We start from the raw sequence: 25,895 nt of genomic DNA, 5'->3' as shown, positions 1-25,895 counted from the left end.
ATTTTACTACGAACTTGCTACGCCTACGATACCGTCAATACATGCTGGATGGACGGCGAACGCGTGAGTAAATTTCCATTGTGCCGCAATCAAGTTGCTATCATCAATCAACTTCATCGTGAGGAGTGCAGGGACGACGAAACATGTAAAAGAGGTAAGGATATAATGGTAGCTAAGATTATGAATAGCTAGCTGCTGAAAGGTACAGTTTATTCAGGGAGGTTACAAATCGGCACGTACAAAATAAGATTAAATTATAGTTTACCTAAAAATACTTCCAGAGATTGAGATTTTATAGTGTCAATAGATAATGTATGCCAATCACGGATAGATCTGGGGTAATAGCTGAATTTATAGTGATTTGATCTAGTAAAAAGGATTTCAAAATGGAGTGGGTGGCGGCGGCGGGTGGGATAAGTAGTGTTTGAAAAATAGCCAGGAATTTTAAGAACAGTAAATGATGTTATAAAATAATTAAGTTATAATCTTGCTATATATCGTCAATGTTTGAAAGAATACCATTGTAATTTTGTTAACATAGCTGAAACGCTGCTGTTGTATCTGTAGTCTGATTTGACCCATCGAGCAGCACGTCGTTCAATATTTTGTATGTCCTTCTGTAAGTAGGGATCCCACACTGCTAATCCATACTATAAGAGTGGTCTCACTAGACTTGCGTAAGCTGTACATTTAGTCTCGAGAGAACATTTATAGAGGTTGTATTTAATGAAGTTTAGTGTCCTTGTTGCTTTAGAGGTAATATTAGTAATATGAGGTGAAAATGTTTTGAATCAAACAAAATTCCCAAGTAATGATGCTGGGTGACACGATGTAAATAATCTCCAACTGAATAATTTGAAATAGAGGTAGATACTAGTCTGCTGCAGGTAACTACTACACACTTGGAGGTGTTTAAATTCAGTTGCCAAGTTTGAGTTCACTTTACTATAAGGTTTAGGTCATGTTGTAGAAGTAGTTTATCTTGTTGATTATTGATGGTTCTTTCTGAATTGCAGACAACCTCAGTGGTTGTCTCAGTCAGACATCTGTCCGGCTGTGGCATGTAGTACTAAGCTACCCAAACCCCTTGCAAGATACCTCCTCTATAGGTATAGTTTACAAGGACAAAAATAAATTATTCAATGGTTATAGAGGTTCCACTGTACATATAACTGAGTCTGTTTTATGATACGAATCTCCACATACTTGCTGTACTTTGTGCTCAGACCATCCACACTGTTAATTAATTGGTGTTGAATGGGTGAAGATAAGTTGAACTATTGTTCTACTGTAAATCTCATGTTGTTTTCTACAGTAACCTTGGTCTTTACTGCGAAAAGGCAATTGTGGAGGCAGATAATAACAGTGACAAACTCACTGCCAGACCCAAGCGACTGAAACTTTGGCTAGCTGTAAGTCTCGAATTGTTCATCATATGAATGTCAAATTCAGCCCTTAAGTATAACTTGGGTCAAGCGATTGAACCAACTAAGTTATTCTTTCCTTTGACAGTGCATGTTCGAATCTTACTGCTTGAATGATGCGGCAAACTTTGGCTAGCACTACCCACCTGAAATTTTGTCCCCTAAGCTTACAATTTGCTTTGTGTACTTACCAGTCCTTCATTAATCGAACTGAAGTAGGTCCATTGTCCCTACCGTTCACTGAACAGTGAAATAATACATTAAAGTTGAGTTACTAATGCGTTAATTCATGGATGTCAGTGGTGGATCTAGAAATTTTCAGATGGGGTTTCAGATTTCACTCAACTTCAGCCTAGCTGTAAGTCGAAGGCCAAAATAAAAAGTCACCACCTGCTGTTGAATGATCTGAAAGGCAAAAGTATGAAGTTTCGCCAGTCGAATAAGTCCCAATATAATACACTATGTATATGTAGAACTCGTGGTAATTTTATCACCCACATGACGGGTTGTAACTTAATCAGGGGCACACGATATTTTCAGAGGGGGTTTCATCTGAAACCATTGTAACCCCCTGTATCCTCCACTGGATGTCTTGGTAGAAAGGTGTTGATGGAGGTGTGGAAAATCAGCACATTCCAATTCCAGGGTGTAAAGGTCCTGTGACGACACATAGGATACTCGATATATAGGATACTCTTGCATAGCCAGACCACTACGTTTCTTTTGTGTGGGGGCAGGAAAAGTAGGGTCATCATGTGTGAGGCTGCCTTAGAAGAGTAGGGCTTCACCAATCAGTAGCAGCCAACAATCACCCTGGAAGATTGCACAAAATTCTTAATGCAGGTGTACCAGACCCTACTTTTCCCACCCCCACACAAAAGAATAGTAATGGTCTGGCTATGCAAGACTAACATCACGAGAAATGCATACATGTTAAAGTGTTGAGGGTGGCACCCATAGTGGCATTGACATGACACCCAGCATAAGTGTAGACACTCTACTGTTGTAATATAAATTTTTGTAGCTGTTACCATAAGTGTCAAAACAGGGAGGTAGTTAAAGGCCTTGTATTTGGAGTTGATTTACTTGTGACAATGATTCTGGCTAGTAGCTAGGTTGATATGTGGTTATACTCAGAAGAACACCATCTGAGAATTTTTTGGTGATGTTTTTCAGAACACTCAGTCCAAATTAAGCAGATCATTGCCCATATCCATAATTCCTATAGTGCTTGCCACAATATAGTAGCTAGATCATACCTCAACTCTTTGCAGCAGTGAAACTGGCATCCTCTAAAGTAATAGCTACAAAGTTTAGGTCCACTTCAGATGTAACTATAGTTGTCCTTTGTGATAGTTCCACTTGAGGTTGAGTTTCTTATACCTGAAAATTTTGACAAACGTTAATGTCAGAGAGTTCATATTTATGTGCAAATCCAATTCTTTTGGTTACAATGCACAAAGTATCTACTGTGTGAGTGCAACAATTATGACTAAACTCAGTGTTTCTGTCAAGTAATGGTTAAGTCTAGGAAATACATGTGGCAGTGAAAATACATCCAGGCACAGCTGATGAAGAACAAGTAATCATTAAGTAGTTGCCTAAGAGGTATACTAGTATTACCAAGAGTTAATAATAGTGCTCCACCACCTACACCTGCAGATATACTAGTGGACATTTAATTCAGTCAGGAGGTTGGACACACAGCACGTGATGCATACATTTTGGATTGAAAGTTTAACCAATGCTCATCACCAAAGTTTTCATAAATGCCATTCAAGAGTGCACTTCAAGTTTAATCTGTTCAGCCAGTCTACCCCCATTCAACCACACTACTCTAGGCATGTAAATCGCTCTTGAAATCTATGGGGATTTTGTATGTAAGCGTTTGAAGGTGGAATCGATGTGTAATACTCTAGGGATGCTTTATGTTCGTGTATTTTAGCACAATAATTGTCAAAGAAAGCAATGTGCATACTAACGTAGACTCCCAGGGTATTGAGGTTGGATTGGTTGCAGAGGTGCTTCTTTTATTGTGGTTGTAATGCTGTGTATATTGACTAGTTCACTTTTCAGTAATTGATAGCTGGAGTGCACATTTAGATGAAAACATTTAGCCTGTCACCATTCATTCTTTTGATGCAATGTGTGCTGGTTCACCAATCATAACTGTGTTAAACAAACAAACAAATACAATAAAGTGAATAAACAAATAAGCACAGGGAAAATTAGAAATTTTAGTGCTATTTTACCATTGGGGCAAAGTTTACAACCACAAGCACATTTTTTAAATAGAATTTTAAAACAACAGTGCATGGTTTTATGTCTTGGTACATTATATATATATATATATATATATATTCAGCATGGATATGTGACTATGTGTGGATTACGTGTTTGCAGATGTAGCCTTATGACTAGTTTTGCCCTCAGAGTATATGTCTAAATATGTGTAACTCATTGCCTTTCTCTGGGTTGTCTTTTGAGTCATAACTTGCTGAAAGAGCATCCCATGTGTTCTTTTTATGTTGTGGAATTGTACTACTGACTAACGTTTAGAACCAGACCAATGATGGCTACAGCTATAGGTTTGATTTTTCAGTAGCCTGACAGGTGCCTTTTTAAATACCACAGTATACATTGATAATGGACTTACCTTTGTGTCCCATTTCTTTTTGCTGACTGTGGAATGAGTCACTTTGATATCATGGCTTTGTGTGCTCTATCACATAAGGATAAAATATAACTCTCGATCCTCCATAACTTTAGGACCACAATTTCAACAGTTGAAGCAAAAGATTTAGCTTCGCATATCATGATACTTGTCTTCCTTTGTATGTCACTTGATAACTTGATTACCCTATCCAAGAATTTATCACCTTATCATTGTACTAAATCTTATGTTTATGAGTTAATGTTGAACTGACTGGATCATTGTGGGTGGCTTCTAGGGATGTTTATTGGATATGTACATGATAATTATTTATTTTGTTTGTATTTGTTTGCTATAGTTAAGATTCCCCACACAGGATCCATGCCCACATCTAATATCATATGTATCAATCTTGATCGTCAATTTCCAACTAGTGGATATGTTTTACAAGGATGTCAGGTGGTTGTTCCAAAGAGCAAAGAGCAAAGTACCAATGGCTTTTGTGTTGTGAAAGAATTTAATGGATACCTTTATTCTCATTTGTATTTGGATATTTACATTGTAGCTCCTGGAAAGTATTATTATGACTGCCTCTATCACCAGGGAAGTGTCTTAACCTATGAAGTAGTCACTTGTAAGTGGTGATCCTTTATAGTTAAAATGCATACAAAATTTTGTTGATTTCTTTTAACATGCAAACTGTTGGCTGCATGGACTATGCAATTATTGTGTAGTGGTTGCCACATGTATTTTATGCTGTGCTATCACAATTAGCTACACATACATTTGTGTTTGCTACTGTATAACAGGTTAATTTTGAAGGGAAATCTTCAAACAGCAGCTGATTGTGAAACAGTTTTATTTCTGAATACTCTAATGTAATCGTGTGTAGTGCAAACAAAAATAATTTTGCTAGTGCACATTTAACTATTATCAAGATGGCTACAATGTGTAGAAGTACAAATTAAATAAAGACAGTGAATAAGGGGTATATATGATATATACCATGTCTATATAAGAAATATGGACAACTGTGAAGTTAGTGTGTATAGTTTACTATAGACAGCATGCATGATTTGTTGTTTACCTATATGCAAACCAATAAAACAGAGTACGTATTTATGAATTTTTAGTGTACTACAAGTAAAATTATTCTTATATTATTTAGAAGGTTCAATTTCCCATACAATGGTGTTTGGCCAGCTTTAACAGCTTTTTGCAGCTTCTGTGAAAAAATCCCACAATCAAACCCAGCAGCTAGCTTCAGTTTCAGGGAATGTCAAATGGCAAAGAAATCCTCAAGGGACTCAGTGGGAAGTTTGATTCACTTCGTCAACAGGATTAAACCTCAGAAAAGAAGGTGTTGTAGCACACCAGACAGAGATCCCCAAATTCAAACTCCCAGAGCAGGAGGAACAGTAGAATTCCTGAAAATCGAGGTCATGATCAACTGACAAGGGTGCTTTGCATTCAACCCCATACCAACTGTTCTCAGAGCAAGAACGTGATCAGCTCGCCACTCTTGAAGATGCATATACAGTTCCCACAGTGGATCTTTCACCACAGTAGCATCAGAGACTGGAAGATTATACCATACCACCCTGAATCAATGAACATGTGTTTGACAACCCTGACTTACAGTTGGAGGAGCACCCTGAACTGCCAAATTAGAGTTGTGTAGGTGTCAATGAAGACAAAGTCGCTCCTACATGTTCATAAAGGCTAGAATATCTGAGCATCTGAAATTGCTCACCTTAGCAGAGGTGCCAGCTGCAAAAATCACAAACCTGCATGGACACACATTCATTTACTGTAATTATGATATTCTTGTACCTCTCACCTAACTGACACAAAAAGTGATAAACTCACCCCACAACCAGGTGTTTACTGTTACAAAGGATGTCATTCCATTGATATAGAAGGCCAAAACCACATAAGAAGGGTTAATTAAGGTCATGACCCAGATGAATAAGTCCCTTGGTTGACAGAAATGAAAACTTTGTTGGGCCATAAATCCATTGCCAGGTCAAGGAAACGAGGTCGACCAGAATCAATTAACTCAATTTCTAAACAACCACTGTTGAAGCTAAAATTACTGCCTGCCTGCCAGACCTTTCAGAAAGAATACAGGTCAGAATACCCAAGGACAGAAGTCCCGATGGGGTAGGTGAACACTACACTTTATTTGAGCTGCAAGTATACATGTATATTATGTGACTGAATTCCTAAATCTAATTTTACACACCAGGTTATCATCACTTAAATGATAAAGCAGGACTCGCCATGCACATAGTATGGGTAGACCACCTACCTTCCCATCAGTTAATGAAACACAGACCCCCCTCAACAATTATTAGCTATCAATACAGAAGGCAAGACTGGTCACAATATCCACACATGTAAACAAAGTAAACTGTCCAGCAAGCTGTGACCTGGAAGCCGGTTGGCACAAAATTGGTATATAGGTGTAATTGCATACTGCCAACTAGGAAGGCTGTATTGATCGAGCATTAGGATAAGAAGGGATGAGTTGGAGCTCTATTGTGGCAGTTATCATAAGCAAGGTTTCCTGTGAATTCCCACCCAGACCCTGGTTAGATTGATTTGAGGGGTGTAGCTATAGCTAAAGTAAACAGGATCAGATTGTGTAGCAGTAGCAGTTGGCTGAATTCCTGTTGAGGTAATGTATACACTGGGTCCAAGAGCTTAGGTGGTTATTAACTATTGAACCAGTGGGGCTAGTTCCTACAGTAGGTAAAGTGCTAAATGACAATAGGCGGTTAATCGAAACCCTGTTTTCTTGGTCAGTGATATGATATCTATGGTTTAAAGTGCTCATGCACTATGGACCCGATGCTACATTTCTGCTTTTCCCTGAAAAGAGAATTCCCAGTTATCAGCCAGCTGCTCAGATGGCTTGAGAGTATCCATGGATACTGCTCGAATAAGAGCCTATGAAACTTGAGTTGTGTATTATTGACATCTTTTAATTTACAAGCCATGAAGCAGTCAGTCTCAGTACAGGATGCATATTATAGGTAGGTTTACAGCTACTTTTAAAAGATCCTTGCCAAGGCTTCCAGATTTTCTATCATCTAGCAAAAGTAATGCTTTACAGAACTGTAATCAAATTACAACAACAATATTAATTAATAGTCACTTACAGTTCTTGGCCAGATGCTAAGGATTAATTCTACTGTACATATGTCAAGACACATGCATGAATGTAGTAACAGAGTAAAACACCTTACCAAGGGACCAAGATACCTACCTGCTCAAAACTTGTACCTTAGAATGTTGCGTTGCCAAGTCAGTAGATATCTGTAGCTATGGCAACCCATTAACACTAGCTATCGCTCATTCCTTCCCAGCTGGAAATTCCATAAGGTTTCATAATTCAGTGCATGGAGGAACAATGATATACAATCTGAAGAGAAACCAGACCGTTGGTAATATAGAAGAGAAATCAGAGCATTGGTAGTCATTATTAATCTTGCAAGATCCACCTTTCTCAAGGTCAATAATCTGCTGGCTCACCTGGCATGGATACAGATTTACAACCCCTTCTCAGTGATATTTCATGGTCACTTCCATCAATCACTGCTATATGGCAGCGCTGTACTCTACCAGTACCAGTTGTGATATCAGGTGTCGCTTGCAATTTGGAACTATACTTCCAGCAGTGTACTCCAGGTCTCCTCGTACTACATTTTTTCTTCTGTACATCAATGATTTTCCTGAGAGAATTTCAAGCACAGTAAAGCTCTATGCTGACAATGCCCTGACGTATCATGTTATTCATACACATGATGACGTAAAGGTTCTCCAATCAGATATAAACACACTAATCCAGTGGCCTTTCCAACTGGCAAATGGTATTTAACCTACATAGACAAATGCAATCATCTTCTAAGAAACATCCTTTCATATCACAGTACAATTTACATGGTCACCTATTTAAATGTGTCTCATCCATAAAATAATATAATCAACAGTAGTCTTACCTGGTCTGATCATGTTGCCTACATTGCTCAAAAAGCAAACAATGTTAGAACCTTCTTGCAAAGAAATCTAAAATGCTGTCTTCCATCCGTCAAGATCAAATTTTATGAGTCATATGTGATTATGTCCTATTTTAGAATACTGCTCCACTGTGTGGGCCCCCCACACACACCTCAGGACAATTACAAATTTGAATCAATTCAATGTCATTTGACTGGATGTGTCTTAAATGACTTTTCGTACACTTCTAGTCTCACTCGTATGCTTTAGAACCTTCACTGGGCCACACTGGCACAAAGCTGTATTCAAGCCAAGCTAATAACTCTATACAAAACATAAATGATATTCTTCATATTCCAACCCACAATATTTTAATCCAATCCATACTACCTTATTCAATACACAGCCACTGTACTCATCACTTCAACGTTCAATCAGCCAGATTACAAACATAATATGTAAACTGTCATCCCCCCCCCCCCTTGTTTTTACTACTCTGGAATGCTTTACCAATAAACATTGTTTTATCACCTGACATTGAAATTTTCAGACAGACTAAATCATCATTTGCAATCATTAGATCAACTGTAATAATTTTTACAATATGTACTCATGTTGAGTTTGTACATTATTGATAAATAAAATACATTGATACGGGAGTACATGCTTTCTGGAATATAATACATAAATAGCTCAGATCATGAACAGGTTACAAGCTGGGGCATATCCAGGGGTTTCAGGAAACCCCTTTAAGTTTTACACACTGCTTGGAACATGGAAAATGTGGTACTTCATGTAGCTAAAATTTTGGATTCATCATAAACAGAACACTTTACAAAATCTTTTATCTTAATTAGGCATTGATGTCTCACATTAATATTTGACTGGTTAATAGCCGCAGTTTGTATAATAGTCACCTCCAGATAGTATCTGCTCCTCAGCCTAGAATTATTGTAATAAGAGCTGCTCTTGGATAAGAGCTGCTCTTGGATAAAAGCTGCTCTTGGATAAGAGCTGCTCTTGGATAAGAGCCACAGCTTGTATCTGAACATACTGTTGCAAGTATTGGTTAGACATGTTTAAAGCAGAAATCTGGCAAAGGAGTTGTTTTAAGCCAGGAAATAGCATTTTTGTGAGGAGTTAGAATGGCTGGCAGTATTGACAGATGATTACACACTTGTTAGTTGTTAATCCATACAAATGCCACGGGCTATTGCTACACAAGCTCATAGTAGCTGCCTTCGCATAGTAGCCACAGTGTTTTGCTTGCTGAAAGTTATAGTAGCCGTGGCTATATACCAGTCAAATATGGTAATAATAGGTAGTAGTATTATAACAAGTTTAGTAGCGTAAAGATCAATATACTCTAATAAAGCAGTCAAGAAATATGAACAGTTTCTTAGCTGCAGTAGAAACCCCTTTTCAATATTCCAGCATAATTATACTCATGGTAAGCTATTTAAAATTGTATAAGAAGGTGAAGTCATCTCACCCTTGGCTACAGTAAGAAAAAAGCCAAGGTCTGGGTTTTATTGATAGTACAAAATAAATGTAACAAACAAGTACAAGGAGAGTATGCAATGAACTAGCTTCCAATAGTATAGGCAACCTTCCTTGTTTCATCACTTTTTATTTCTATGATCCCTAATCAAGTTAATTTCTTGTTTTTTCGTTGAACTTGTACTATTAAATATCATGCTTGTAATGTATTTAGAGATGGATAATTGTTGATAATCTACCAAACATATGAATGTATATATATATCTAATCAAAAACAGCCAAGCTGTAAAAAAAGGTGCGGCCCCCATAAAGGCCATGGTGAAAAAAGATGTGAAATCCAAGGTGGCGGCCAAGAAATGGCTGTGATGGTAGGTTAATGGTTACATTTTAATAACAACAATTCAGGTGAATTTGGTGCCAAGACCAAGCGGCACAAAATTCACCTGAATTGCCGTTATTAAAATGTAACCATTAACCTACCATCACAGCCATTTCTTGGCCGCCACCTTGGATTTCGCATCTTTTTTCACCATGGCCTTTATGGGGGCCGCACCTTTTTTTACAACTTGGCTGTTTTTGATTAGATATCACTTCTTTTTGTATTTGTATACTGCAAAGCCAGCCTATGGCTGGCTTTGGGGCTTTTTTAACCCATGTGTTTTTTTCTTTACTACAGGAAGAAGAAAAGAACTTAAAGAAGAATTTTAGTACTTCAATTATTTTTGATTTTATTAGTAATTATACAAATTATATACATATATTTATTACATGCTCATTATTCCCCACAGGATTTTTTTTGCAGCTGATCTCTCTACTGGGTGACTTGAAATGTAGCTGAACTATATACAGGATGGTTTTTTTGTAGCTGAACTCTCTGTAACAGGTGATTTGTTTGCAGCTAAACTCTCTACATGGTGGTGTCTTTATAGCCGAACTCTCTACATGATGGTTTCTTTGTAGCTGAACTCTCTATAAGGTGACTTCGTCTAGCTGAACTCTCTACAGGGTGATTTTTTTGTAGCTGAACTCTCTGCAGGGTGATTTGTTTGCAGCTGAACTCTCTACATGATGGTTTCTTTGTAGCTGAACTCTCTACAAGGTGACTTCGTCCAGTTGATCTCTCTACGAGGTGATTTGTTTCTAGCTGAACTCTCTACAGGTGAATTGTTTGCAGCTAAACTCTCTACATGGTGGTTTCTTTGTAGCTGAACTCTCTACAAGGTAACTTCTTCTCTACAGGGTGATTTGTTGTAGTTGAATTCTCTACAAGGTGGTTTGTATGAGGCTGAACTCTCTACATGGCGGTTTCTTTGTTGCTGAACTGTCTACTGAGTGATTTGTTTGCAGCTGAACTCTCTACATGATGGTTTCTTTGTAACTGAACACTCTACAAGGTGACTTCTTCTAGCTGATCTTTCTACAGGGTGAATTGTTGTAGCTGAACTATCTACAAGGTAACTTCTTCTAGCTGATCTCTATACAGGGTGATTTGTTTGTAGTTGAATTCTGTACAGGTGGTTTCTTTGTAGCTGAACTCTGTACATGATGGTTTCTTTGTAGCTAAACTCTTTACAAGGTGACTTCTTGTAGCTAAACTCTCTACGGGGTAATTTCTTTGTAGCTGAACTCTCTATATGATGGTTTCTTTGTAAATGAACTCTCTACAAGGTGAATTCTTCTACCTGATCTCTCTACAGGGTGATTTGTTTGTAACTGAACTCTGTACAAGTGCGTTTTTGTGGGTGATCTCACTGCAGGTTGATTTGTTTGTAGCTGAACTCACTAAAGGGTGATTTTGCTTGTAGCTGAACTCCTTGCATTGTATTTAGTTTCTAGCTGATCTCTCTACAAGGTGATTTGTTTGTAGCTGATCTCTCTACAAGTTGATTTGTTTGTAGCTGATCTCTCTGCAGGTTGATTAATTTGCAGCCGATCTCTCTACAGGGTAATTTGTTTGTAGCTGATCTCTCTACAAGTTGATTTGTGTGTAGCTGATCTTTCTACTGGTTGATTTTGTTTGTAGCCGATCTCTCTACAGGGTAATTTGTTTGTAGCTGAACTCTGTACAAGGTGCTTTTTTGTAGGTGATCTCACTGCAGGTTGATTTGTTTGTAGCTGAACTCACTAAAGGGTGATTTGCTTGTAGCTGAACTCCTTACATTGTGTCCAGTTTCTAGCTGATCTCTCTACAGAGTGATTTTTTTGTAGCTGAACTCTCTATAAGGTGATTTATTTGTAGCTGAACTCCTTACATTGTGTGTAGTTTCTAGCTGATCTCTCTACAGGGTGATTTGTTTGTAATTGATCTCTCTACAAGTTGATTTGTGTGTAGCTGATCTCTCTGCAGGTTGAATTGTTTGTAGCCGATCTCTCTATAGGGTAATTTGTTTGTAGCTGAACTCTCTATAAGGTGATTTGTTTGTAGTTGATCTCTCTGCAGGTTGATTTGTTTTAGCTGAACTCTCTACAGGCTGATTTGTTTGTAACCGATCTCTCTACAGGGTACTTTGTTTGTAGCTGAACTCTCCACAAGTTGATTTGTGTGTAGCCAATCTCTCTACAGGGTGATTTTTTTGTAGCTGACCTCTCTTCAGGGTGATTTGTTTCTAGCTGACCTCTCTACAGGTGATTTTGTGTAGCTGACCTCTCTTCAGGGTGATTTGTTTCTAGCTGATCTCTCTACAGGGTGATTTTTTGTAGCTGACCTCTCTTCAGGGTGATTTGTTTCTAGCTGATTGCTCTACAGGTTGATTTGTTTGTAGATGAACTCTCTACAGGGTAATTTACTTGTAGCTGAACTCCTTACTTTGTGTCTAGTTTGTAGCTGATCTCTATACAGGGTGATTTGTTTGTAGCTGAACTCCTTACATTGTGTGTAGTTTCTAGCTGATCTCTCTACAGGGTGATTTGTTTGTAGCTGATCTCTCTACAAGTTGATTTGTGTGTATATAGCTGATCTCTCTGCAGGTTGATTTGTTTGTAGCCGATCTCTCTACAGGTAACCTGTTTGTAGCTGAACTCTCTATAAGGTGATTTGTTTGTAGCTGATCTCTCTACAGGGTGATTGCTTGTAGCTGAACTCCTTACATTGTGTCTAGTTTCTAGCTGATGTCTCTACAGGGTGATTTTTTGTAGCTGAACTCTCTTCAGGGTGATTTGTTTCTAGCTGATCTCTCTACAGGTAGATTTGTGTTGATTTGTTCATTGCTGATCGCTCTAAAGGTAATTGATTTGTTGCAGTTGAACACCCTGCAAAGTGTTTTACTTGTAGCTGATCACTCTAAAGGGTAATTTGTTTGTAGCTGAACTCTCTCCACAGTGACTTGTGTGTAGCTGAATTCTGTGTAACTGAATTCTCTAGAGAGTGACTTAATTGTAGCTGAATTCTCTACACAGTGCATGACTTGTTTATAGCTGAACTTTCTTCAGTGTGACTTGTAATGTTCTGAATCTCTATAGTGGTATATTTGCTTAACTCTCCACATGGTGACTGTCTTCTTGCTGAACTGTATATACGATTAACTGTTTGCAGCTGAACTCCCTACAGAATAACTTGTGATGTAATAAAATTCTATAATGGAGTAAATAAATTAGCCGAATGCTCTATTAGGGTGACTGTTCTATTAGAGTATCTCGATCTCGCATTTGCTACACGGAGTTGGCTTTCGAATCATAACTCAGTGGTTTGTAATCCGATTCTTCTGTACTACTGCAAGGACTTTCTATGAAGATTATTCCAGCTATACACCGATTTTCAGCTCATTGCTTTAAGCGGTTTGCCTAGTAGGCGTGAAAACTAATACTTTTTTATTCATAAAAATCGATCGCGTAATTGTGACACAGGTTGGGTTTTGTGTCATATCTCCGTGGTCTTTATCTCGATTCCTTTCAAACCATCAAAAGGCACTCCTACGATGGTTACTCCATCTACATAGCAATTTTCAACTCATTCCATGAAGCGGTTTACCCTGTAGGCGTGACAACAAATCGATCTTGTTTTACGCGAATAATCGGTCATAACTCCTGAACCATTCATCGGATTTGTACCAAATTTGATGCTAGGATTCGCCTTTGGACTCCCTTTCTGTGTGCCAAATTTCAAGGCGATCGGAGTACGCGTTTGCTTGTTATAGCAATTTTTGCAAGTATGCGAAAAGACGAAGAAGAAGAAAAAAAAAAACGAAGAAAAAAAACGAAAGTTTGGCAGCTCGTATCTCGGAAATGGCTGGAGCGATTTCCTTCAAATTTGGAATGTAGACTCCCTTGGCTGGCGGGCAACTGTGTAGCAAATGTGGTTCCAATCAGATAAGTGATCACCGAGATACAAAGGTGTGAAAATGACGTTTTCGTTCTTCCTGTCAATATACTCACGGGTGTGGCGCGCCGGCTTCTTGGGCCGCACGACACACTACCGTGTGTCTTGATATACTCACGGTGTGGCGCGCCGGCTTCTTGGGCCACACGACACACTACCGTGTGTCTTGATATATACAGTGGAACCTCCCTTATCCAGACCTCTATTATCTGGGCACCTCCATTGTCCAGACAACTCAAATTAGGCATGTGGCTTGACCATAATGAAGTTTGGTGTAGATGAAAGCAAAGAAGGGAACCTAAAGATTGCTGTTGACCTGTTTGGTGGTTTGTTTATTCTACTAATAATAACTACCACTTGGTTGCTAAGTGATAATTCATTGGAGAGTGACCATGAATACTCTATAGCAACTTCCCCCTCTACTTAATTGCATGACACTAACTGATGCCAATAGCAACCATTACTTGTATTAAAGTCAGTTACTATTACATAATAGTATGTGATTCTTAGTTACGGACATTTCTGAGATATGGATGATAGTATGTGCCAGACTGCCCAGATAAGAGAGGTTCCACTGTATACCTATAGGTTGTAGTATATATATATATGTGTGTGTGTGACCGGGCCTGCGATAATAGGGCATGTGGGCACATGATTTTTGCCTACTTTTTCCCACTTTCATCACTCATAACTTTTTGTACCATTATGCTATGGCATTGCAATTTTCAGTAAGCATTTAATTGGCATCATGATGCAAGTTACAGAATGGAAATATACTTTTCCAGTACTAAGATATCACCTGTAGAGTGATGAGATGTAGTTTGTGCCCACATGCCCTGTTTTCGCAGGCCCAGTCACATATTGTATACGTACATGTGTGTGTACCTATTATCTCTTGGCCACATTCTGGTATCATCATTATTACTTTTGTATGTGTGTATTAATTTTTCAGCTGAAGTGTTATTAAAATATAATTTTACAGATAGTAAAGCTGATAAGATTCAAGACCTCACAATTGTTATTGATAATGAAGTTGTACCTGTGACTAACAGCATTAAACTAAGAGAGGGTGTCACTCTTTCAGTCGTATTTCGAGTATTTGGTATTTGGTCAGTCTACTCACCTCAATGCCATCCCTTGCGAGACCATGCCAATGGACGTATTCAATGCCGTTTTAACTATCCATGTAATTCTGAAATACTTGGAGGAAGGGATCCTGCTGCTACTTTCATCTATTACTTTAATACAGTGAAGCTAAGTGACAGCGGAACAAGATTAACATTTCATGGTGGAAATCGTGAACTGGAGACTGTAATCATTACTGGTGAGACACATATATGTATGCATTACAAAAAAATTTTAAAATTTATCAGGGGTTGTAGAATACCACAAAAATTAAATTCCTACTAATATGGCTTCAGTGTAGGTGAACTCTCTTGTTTCATTACTATGACTTCTACTCAATTTAAAAAATTTGCCTTGTAGTTTTTGTTTTACATTTTTGTAACATAGTTTTGACTGGTGAACCTGTTAATATACTGCATCAAAGGAAAGAATGGAGCCAGATGTATTAATTTTGCATCTGAACACTAAACCCTAACTATCAATACTGAAATACAGTGGTCATTTCAGCTTCATTTCCAGTTTTGTTATAGAGTGTTACAAATGTCAAACAGCATAACAAGCTCTCCTATATGTAAAATAATACAGTTGTTACAGAAATTACGGAAATGTCTTTGTAATTCCGGTGAAAGATGCCATGATACACTACCTGCAAATCTACACCTATCCAGTGGTGAAGATAAAAATAGGATATAGACAAAGGCAATGCATGCATTGCAGCATCCGCATTGGTTGATATGGCATGTCATACATTAAACAGTAAAGAAACCAATCCTGCAGCTTTATCCATAGTTGATTTGACTGAAGGCATCGTTCTCTCACAAAAAAATATTGACTAAAACCAGTACTTCACAATATATTCATGCCATCAGTGTGACCAAGAGTTGGTGTGATTTGAAATGCTTCCAATAAGTTTTTGTTCAGTGGAATTTTTTTGCTAACTAATTGACTGATGCTTGGAATTACCTTAATACCATTGTAACTCAGTATCTGCTAAAGCTATTTAAAGCTTGATTTTTTCACATTAGACATTGCCTCAACCTGACAGGAACCTTGGCATACCACAGTATGTACAATGCATACATCATGTTTATAATGGGAATCATCTGGTCATAATTTCTGAAATATTACAGAGCACTGTTCTTCATCAATAACATTGTGCAATATTGAGCGATATCCGCTTGACATTGCGATAACAAATTTTGATGTCATAATTGACAAAATGGCTGTGTTAGTGGTTGCAGGGGGAGGGAGGGGGGCTTCAGAGACTTTGGCACACAGTATTCGAAATAAATGTTTTCTGTAGTGTTTTACACATGAAACCATGAGATAGTAAAGGTTATTAAGAATAGTGCACGTACCGTGACAGTGCAAAATATGCTCCAATGAGAAAAGCAAACCAAAAATTTTAAATTCACACACACATAGGCTTATTTGCATTCTTGAATTATTTATTACACACAGTCACTTTACAAATAGTTACATGTTAGTCATTTTTTTTTGGAAAAACTTATGTGCCAAACAACCAGACTCTAGTGTTTTAATCACCCTATGAAGTAGTATAATGTGTGACTGAATTTTGGAAAATCACCCATATGGGTGCACATGAAATAATTAAAATTATATACTACAAGTACACAAAAAATTGGAATTTTCAACTAGAGTAGGGACCATAGCACATCAATAAAAAGCACAGAAACAAGCTGGAGTAGTGCATGATAACGTTGAAACCGGGTCACTACTGCTGACCCGGATGACCCACTGACCCGGATGTGACCTGGATTAATTAAAGCCGAGGCGTGTGATAAGAGCTATGTTTCGGCTAGTCTCGAGCAAATGAGACTACGTTTTGAGCGTTCAATACGTGTTGAGTAAATATTGCAACTTCAGCTTAGCTGTAGACCAAAAAAAAAAAAAAAGGTCATCACCTTCTGACAATAGCTACACCTCACATAAATACCCTAGTTTCGTGCTACATACTGCACTTACTAATAAATGGGCATGCCTGAGCCTATTTTGGTAACGCGATAAGTGGGAGTGCCTGAGCGTATATTGGTAATGCGATAAGTGGGCGTGGCTCACGAAAGAGCTACGCGATAGCGTTTGTAAGTTTCCACGTCATCAAACGAACAATTTCGTTTCTCACGTGATCCAATCCGGGTCAGACCCGAATAATTTGTAAACCGGGTCGGACCCGGATGACCCGGAGAAAATGTGACCCAGTTGACCCGGATGACCCCACCCGGTTTCAACGCTGGTGCATGATATTAAATCACGGCATAACAATAAGAAATGTTATATCCCTACTGAGCTCCAAGATACCACAACGGAAATGCACATAAGGGATATAACACTTATTATTGTTTTTCTGTGAATAAATATCGTGTACTACTCCAACTTGTTTCAGTACTATTTGTGACTGTCTCAGTAAAAACCCGACTTGTACGCACAATTAAAAAATTTTTTTATTCACTCAGCATTATTAGCAGTGTCCAATGAATGGATCACCAAAGTTTCAGCCTTGTGTGGTTTGTAGTTTTGAAATTACAGCACTAGCCAGTAAGAAGAGTAAGATAATCGATTTGTACAGCGGTTATATATACTGAAAATAAACTACAGGCGCTTACATTCACAGTGATAACTTCCGTTTGGATTAGTCTACAGCGTTGCAATTTGGCTTAAAATGTTCACCATGGATTAGTACATCAGTCAAAGTATAGTGCTAGCCCTGTAGACACTCGCGCATGTGGATATGAAAGCGGTTTGGTAGAAGAAACGATGACGATCTTGTTTACGTTTACCTCATCGTAAACAAATGCACGTGACACGTATACCGTTGAAGCTACAGAAACGAAACAAAGATTTTCGAACTCACCATGAGCAGGCGAATAAAATGGTATATATATTTAATCAATTTGAGTCTTCCTTCTTCGAACACTGGCCCAATAAAAACTTGCATATTTTTCTTTATAGCATGCGTAATTTTACGAATTATTTTTAAATTTTGATTTTCTCAATAAGCATGCTTGTGCGAACAAGTCGGGTTTCTGCTGAGACGGTCACATTTATCAATGTGCCATGGTCCCTACTCTAGTTGAAATTCCAATTTTTGTGCACTTATTTTTTCTGGTGAATCCATGCATACAGCATCTGAAATGGCATTGCGCACCCCAGCTATTATTATCATTTGTAAAGTGAAGTATCCATTATGCTTCGTTGTCAGATATACTCAACCCGTTACATATTACGGATTAAGAACTGTTCAAAAAAACAATCTGTAATGTAGCCGATCTCTCTACACTGGTACTTGATCTCTCTCCAGGGTGACTTGATCTCTCTACAAGATAGCTTATTTCTGTATAGCTCATTTCTCTACAGGGTGACTTTGTAACTTCTTTCTAGTAAACTCTCTACAGGGTGATTTGTTTCTACTTGATCTGTATACAGAGTGAGCTGATCTCTAGGGTTTTTCTTTCTAGCTGATCTCTCTACAGGGTGACTTTGAAAAATGGTAGAACTGTTTACAGGGTAACTTATTTCTAGCTGATCACTCTACAGGATGATTTGTTTTTAAAGGAATACTGTACAGGATGATTTGTTTCTAACTACTGAGAGATTTTTTTGTAGCTGACCTCTCCATAGGGTGACTTGAAATGTAGTTTGACTCTCTATAGGTTGATCAAGCTGATCTCTGTACAGGGTGCCAGGTTTCCAGCTGATCTCTCTACAAGGTGATTTTCCATCTGATCTCTCTACAGCGTGATTTGTTTCTAGCTGATCTTTCTACAGGGTGACATTTTTAGCTGATCTCTCTACAAGGTGACATTTTTCTAGCTGATCTTTCTACAGGGTGACATTTTTCTAGCCAATCTCTCTACAAGGTGAGCTGAACTCTTTGCAGGGTGACCTGATTCTAGCTGATCTCTCTACAGGGTGACTTGTTTCTAACTAATTCTTCTACAGGGTGATTTGTTCCAAGCTGATATTTTTACAGGGTGATTTAAAATGTAGCTAATCTTACTACGGGGTGATGTTCCTAGCTAATTTATCTAACAAGATGACTTCTTTCTGGCTGTACTCTCTGTACAGGGTGACTTGTACTTACCAGATCTCTCTAAAGTGTGATTTGTTTCAATACAAGGTCATTTGAAATGTAGCTGATCTCTTTACAGGATTACTTGTTTATAGCTGACCTCTCTACAGGATGACTTCAAATGTAGTTGAGGTTAAGTTGTTTCTACATAGCTGATCTCTCTACTGAGAGAATTGCTTATAGCTGATCTTTCCACAGAGTGAGTTGTTTCTAGCTGAAACAAACCACTCGAAACAACCCACTTGTTCTAGCTGAAGTTTCTATAGGGTGACTTATTCTAACTGATCTCTCTACATGGTGACATGTTTCCAGCTAAACTCTCTGCAGTGTAACTTTTTCTAGCTGATCTCTTGACAAGGTGATTTATTTCTAGTTGAACTCTCTACGCGGTGACCTGGTCTCTAGCTGATCTCTCTACAGGGTGTCTTGAAAAGTAGTTGAATTCTATACTGGGTGACTTGATTAAGCTGATCTTTTTACAGGGTGATTTATTTCTGGCTGATCTCTCTACAGGGTGATTTGTTTCTAGCTGATCTCACTACAGGGCAGCTTGTTTCTACTGAACTCTATACAGGGTGATTCAAAATGCTGAAATCTCTGCAGGGTGACCTGATCTATCTTCAGGGTGATTTGTTTCTAGCTGATCTCTCTAAGGGTGATTTGTTTCTGGCTGATCTCTCTACTGAGAGATTTGTTTCTAGTTGATACTGTGTCTCTGCTGTGTAACTTTGTTTATAGCTGATCTCTCTACAGGGCAACTTGTTTCTACTAAACTATCCACATAGTGACTTGTTTCTAGCTGTGGCTGATTTGTTTCTAGCTAATCACTCTTTGTTTCTATCTGATCTTTCCATAAGGTGATTTGTTTCTAGCCCTACAAGGTAATTTATTTCCAGCTGATCTCTCTACAAGATGACTTGCTTCTAGCTGATCTCTCTACTAGGTGATTTGTGTCCAGCTGCTAACAGTGCAAGGTAATGCTGTGTGATGACTTCCCTATGTTTGATGGCAAGTTTTCCATTATGACTGGATTGATTGTAGAGGTCCTTCTCCTAGGGTTTTTTATTTGTAATGCTGTGTAATGGGCTGAAACATAGCTGAAAACAAAGCTTACTGGCCACTTCATTATTTCAGTAATTGGTAGGTGGGGCATACATTCAGTTGAAAAAATAAGCCTGGCACCATTAGTTTCATCCTCATGCAGTGTGCGTGAGTTCACAATGGTACAAAAAAGTAAACAAACAAGTATAAGAAAAAAACCCATCATTTTCATTTGATTGTCTTATTAATTAGAGTAGTATAACTACTGTGACTATTCTATTAGAATATCTGGCTGCCCTATATATTAGAGTATATCTCATTCTTTTTATCTGACTGTTTCAAAAACTTGCTGTACACAAAAAATAATAATATTAACTTCTTAGAATAGGATATTGATGAAAATTTTGAGCATTTTCTTTTTAACAAGTGTATACATGATTACATGACTGCATGTTGGCATATACTTTGTAATAATTATTAGCAGTGCTTTGTATTATAGTGAATACTCCTGCTGTAAGTCACACTCAGTCACTTTTACCACCAAAGATAGATCAGTGAAGGTTTGTTCATAATATTTGTCAAGAAATGTGAGGTTGTATAATGTACATTTCAGATCACATTTGTAAAGAAGAAGTGCTACTATAGCAGCTACTTATGTGAACACACTGTAGTAAACTATAGCTTCACACACACTTTAATTGATGCATGCATTTAATAATCACAATCATGGTAACTCAAAAAGGTCTGCACATGTGCTACTACAATGGCAGATCCAGGATGGGGCATTTGGGGCAAATGCTTCCCTCCCCCGACCTTGTGGAAAAGCTATACTCCTGATTAATTTTATGCCAAACCAAGATCAGCTTATAAAACTCACGATAGCATGCATATTTACTAGCATTTATTACAAATTCACCAGAAACTAAAGTGAACCAAAGTCAAACTAACTATGAAATTATCACTCAGCAGCTTCGTGCGTACTAAGCGCCTCTAAATATAATTACTGTGTTGCTGTTTTTAAAGATATTCAGAGCCTTTTAAACAGCTTTAAAGACTTCACAACCATCTGAAAAGGCCAAATTGGTAAAAATCAAAAGTGACATACTACTAAGAGATGTACTATTTGCTTCTTCAAAAATGCAGCAACTAACAAGGCTCTCCCTAACCACCTACGACTAGCTTGTCTGTGCCCCTCCCCTTGCCAGGTCCTGGATTCGCTCCTGAACTACATTGGTTTCATTAATGAGTAATAAAATTATAACCTATGTTGTATGACACAGTATTACTTTAGTGTACACCATATCAGAGCAGGAGCGAGATATGTTCCTGAACCATTGTTGGCAGGTTTTGATAAACCTACTTTTTGCCTTTTTTGGCAATTTTCAAAGCTGCCAAAACTGGAATCTTCGAAAGCTGCCAAAACTGGCAACTTCGAAAGCTGCCAAAACTGGCAACTTCGAAAGCTGCCAAAACTGGCAACTTTTAGAGCTGCTTCAAAAATGTATCACTAGCAGCTTTTTGTTATTTCCAAAAGTGGCATAAATTCCATGTCCTTTTAAAGTTGCAAAGGTAACTTTTAATTGTGGGATTGAATTTCAGTTTAGGATTTTAAAACTGGAAGCTTTTATAGCTACAGAGATTGGCAAGTTTATAAGTCCAAACTTGGTAAAAAAATTCCAAAATGGGCAAATTCTGTAATTACCAAAATTGGAAAGTTTCGTAATATCCAATGTTGGTAAGTTTATAATTTCCAAAATTGGCAAGTTTGAATTTCCAAAGTTGGCAAGTTTGATTTTCCACAATTGGCAAGTTAGAATTTCCAAGATTCCATTATTGGCATGAAGTAGGCATGCCAAACTTGGAAATAAAAACAATAATTATAAGCATCTTATTTTCTTGCCAAAAATTAAAACTCAAACCCACAATCAATGGTTACACACACTACTATATAAGTACAATCCGATACCTTCCAATTTTGGAAAACTGTATCAGATGCTTGTGAGATAAATTGAAGCACTTACTGATTCCACGACAAAGCTGTGTATACTCTCCTTAGCTTGCCAAGGAAAATATGTTGCTCTATTATTTTGCAATAATTCAGGTCCCCAATGTTGGCAATAATGGGGGATACGAATTATTGCCAAATTTGACAAAAAAGGTCCTGCCAAATTTGGGCTTAAAAGAGCCAGTTTTGGAAGCTTGGTAACTTTTACAGTAATTTTGTTGTTGTCACAACTTTGAAGTTGCATTTCGTAAATTTCCAACAATGGCAAAATAAAATTCTTTACATTGCCAGACTTTGCTTTTAATGGTATTCCAACTTTGGCAATAACCTAAAAGCTGCAAAATATGGAACCCAATAGATTGACAAAAATGGCAACATGTTGGATCTACATTTGGCAAAATATGGACAATGCTGAATTTACCAACATCTTGGATAAGCCAAATTTTGCCAAAATTGGAAAAAATATGATACTGAATGTTGCCAAAACTGGCAAAAAGCAGGTTTATCAAAACCTGCCATGATTGGCTGTTGAACATACCTGCAGGAGCCCAGAAATTTTGAGTGATCAGGCCATGCATCCGAGCAGAGGTCATGCACATGGGTTATCTGTTCTTATGTGATACACAACTTGCCTAGCATGCTAGGCTAGAGAGTCTGGGGGAAGGTCATTCCAGGGAAATTTTTGAAGATAGATGCTGCTCTGAAATGGAATAGGTGGAGCTATTTTACAAATAGTCTCTTTCTTTTTTTGTTAAAATAAGGATATAATCCAGTAGTACAGCAGATTTATGGCAGTTTTTGCCAAAATCGTCAAAAAGCATGAAATTTGGCACAGTAATACAACAGACCCTTAGGGATATTATTGGACATATGGCAATTACAGATTTGATATTTGGTAACCTTTACAGCCATTTACTGTTGGAAAATTTGTTCTTTTGTTTTTATTTCCTAATGGCCCAAAAAATTATTGTTAAAGCGAATATGTAACCTGGTCTGTGAAAAGGGTTTATAAGCTTTTCCAAATTATCAAATTTGACTAATCATAACTCCTCTTGTTTTCAACCTAATTATCACTTTCACATTACATCAAGCCATACTGCTATGTTAGGGGTATAAGGGGACTAAATTTCATGGTGATACCACATTCAGAAGTCAAGTTACGGGTTGCCAAGTACATGCAATTGAAAAGACTATAAGACCCCCTTTCACAGACCAGGTCACATATAGAATTGCTTTAATGAACTTCTTATTGAATTAACAGCCAATCTTCACCAGTGCTTTTCTTGTACAGCACAAGCGCATGCCCAATTATTTTGCATGTGACAACTGTCAATTGCCTCATGCGTTAAGCAAAAAACAATTTTTTTTTAAATCTCAAGCTACTATAACACAAATAAACAATTGTTTCATGTGTAACAGTTTTGTGAACCATTGAATAATTCAGACTAGCTATTATATTAGCTAGCTATATACTTGCTGAGTGAATCCTTCATCTGTTCTATAAATGGTAGTTAGTAATTTGTGATCTTTAATATCATGTAGTTAACACTTTCACACCTCACATCAAAGAAGCCACCCGGGCTACATTTCATATGTAGCCCAGCTAGCCAGGCTACATACGAAATGTAGCCGGTCTACAACTGGGCAGTGATTATATAGTCGTTGATGCTGATATCAATTGTGGGAATCGATCAACACTCACGTGACTATGTCGTAACCAAACGTAACTAGAATGTACTAACTGCTGACCCATAATGGAAAATTTTAGGTATGCATTATAATACATCTATATAGTGGTAGGCATTCCAGTATCCGAGATTTTTTAATAAAAAAATCTCCGTATATTTCCCAATAGAACCCTGGCATAAAATAACAATTCGTGTTTAACTTGGGATTGCTCCGTCGTCCGAGCTACAATGAGGATGAAAATCGATGTGGAGTTGTCCACACGCTGATCATCATGAAAATCTTAGTTTTATCGTGCGCGTTTAATAATATATATATTGTAAGTGTTGTGTTGTTTTGTAATCTTTTCAAGCCCTGCAATGTATGTAGAATACTGTAAAACTTTAAAAAACGTACTGTTGGGTGGAAGGTAGTCACTAGTCACTGGTGCTTACTTTAAAGTGCGTAGTTACTTCGCTCTGGTTAGCGATTTTCAGCTCCAGAGCAATTTTTTGATAGCTGTGTCATCAGCTCAAAAGTATAAACCACTTCAAAGTCGGCATAACAATGCCATAAATGAAACCACAACTCCACCTTAGGTATTGTTGCATCATTGTGGCACCTCCACTTTAGTTGTTTACCTATATAAGTTGTTAACTTGATGTTTTTGCTAACATGACATAGCCTTTTGCCTATGGGTATACACCATTGTATTGAGAAGTGTGTAGTAGGTGAAACATATTTGCTCACCACAAAGCATACAAAGATCGCTGAGATCTGATACAATCTGAAGTTACTCTTGTTACATGTACAAACTTGCAGCTAGAAGTAACTGCAGTTTCAAGATAGTCCAGATTGCTAGATGGCTTCCTGATTTAATTGTGCCATTTTTCCTTTAAAAATGTATGGGGAGTCCCAGAGAAAAATGTACCTTTTTTCAGTTTTTAAGCACTGTGCATGCCAAAGTAGCTAATTCCAGCCCAATAAACTATATATTTCTGAGATCAGCAATCACTACTCTATCTATTGAGCATATAAAAAGTCTATTTTTCCAAATTTAAAAATCGGGTTGGAATGCCTACTAATGGCTGCATTTATACTGGCTTGGGTGATTGATTTCCCTGTACAAACTATCAGCCTAATAAGTGTTTGCGGCCCTCGGGCGGTTGGGAATACATATCAGGCAAAGCCCATAATCCATGTTACAACTATTAAAATAGATATTTACAAAATATGTGAGAAGGGCAATGGAAGCCACAAAATACAACCCACATGTCATAGTGGTATAGTAACCACAATGCACACTGTATCATGTGCAGCAGAGTTATATGGTTCACAGGCATGGTGCAATACCACAGATTGTCACCACAGGTTCATAAAACAGAATTAGTAGTGCATGAATGTAGTTAGAGTTAGTATTACTTAGAGTTAACAACCCTGAGCTGTGTTACATACAACCAGCTATAGTCACATATTAGTGTATTTGTCACATCTGAAATTTGTACTGCATAATATAAATGTGCCTGAATTCATTAATTTCTAATTTCTCTATGATATCTGCGTAGCAATTCTATGGGCAAACAATAAAGGCTCCTGCTAGTTTTTAGAATTGCACATTAAATCTAAAAGTGGTCAAAAATGCACTATTATATAGGTGTGCATGTTGATATATGTAGCATGAGCTTCAGAATAGAGATTGCATTTATTATATAGTTATACAACGGCCACGAGTGCTCTGCCTGATATAAACGCACGAGCCTGAGGGCTGTCAGGCCCGAAGGCAAGTGCGTTTATACAGGCAGAGCATGAGTGCACGTTGTATAACTGTTATGTACCACTCACCTAATAAGTGGGGAGAGTCTCACAAGACAGCTGTAACACTTATAAAGGCCAGGTTTCTAACATCGATTGTGGGTAACCAAGCCGGACATTGCGATGACGTCCCCCCTGCAGTACTGCAGCCACCTGAGATATTGAAAGCTAGTACGCTATGGGTTATATCACTAACCTGCATTCGCTGTTCGACTCTCATCATGTAGTGCTCAGCATGGCAGCATGCCATATAGACTAAGCAC

At 37.9% G+C, this 25,895-nt stretch overlaps 1 protein-coding gene across 1 annotated transcript; it reads left to right on the top strand.

The window, feature by feature from the left end:
- LOC136245289 (uncharacterized) lies at positions 1-20,874 on the top strand. Its single transcript, XM_066036778.1, has 5 exons — positions 1-154; positions 4,436-4,711; positions 14,877-15,218; positions 20,650-20,710; positions 20,764-20,874. The coding sequence occupies exons 1-4, from the start codon at positions 49-51 to the stop codon at positions 20,706-20,708; spliced, it is 783 nt and encodes a 260-aa protein (XP_065892850.1). The 5' UTR covers positions 1-48; the 3' UTR covers positions 20,709-20,710; positions 20,764-20,874.
- The last annotated feature ends 5,021 nt before the right edge of the window (positions 20,875-25,895 follow it).

The sequence above is a fragment of the Dysidea avara genome, chromosome 2, assembly GCF_963678975.1.
Source record: "Dysidea avara chromosome 2, odDysAvar1.4, whole genome shotgun sequence".
NCBI classification, from domain to species: Eukaryota; Metazoa; Porifera; class Demospongiae; order Dictyoceratida; family Dysideidae; genus Dysidea; species Dysidea avara.
This window is presented reverse-complemented; position numbering and strand designations above follow the sequence as displayed.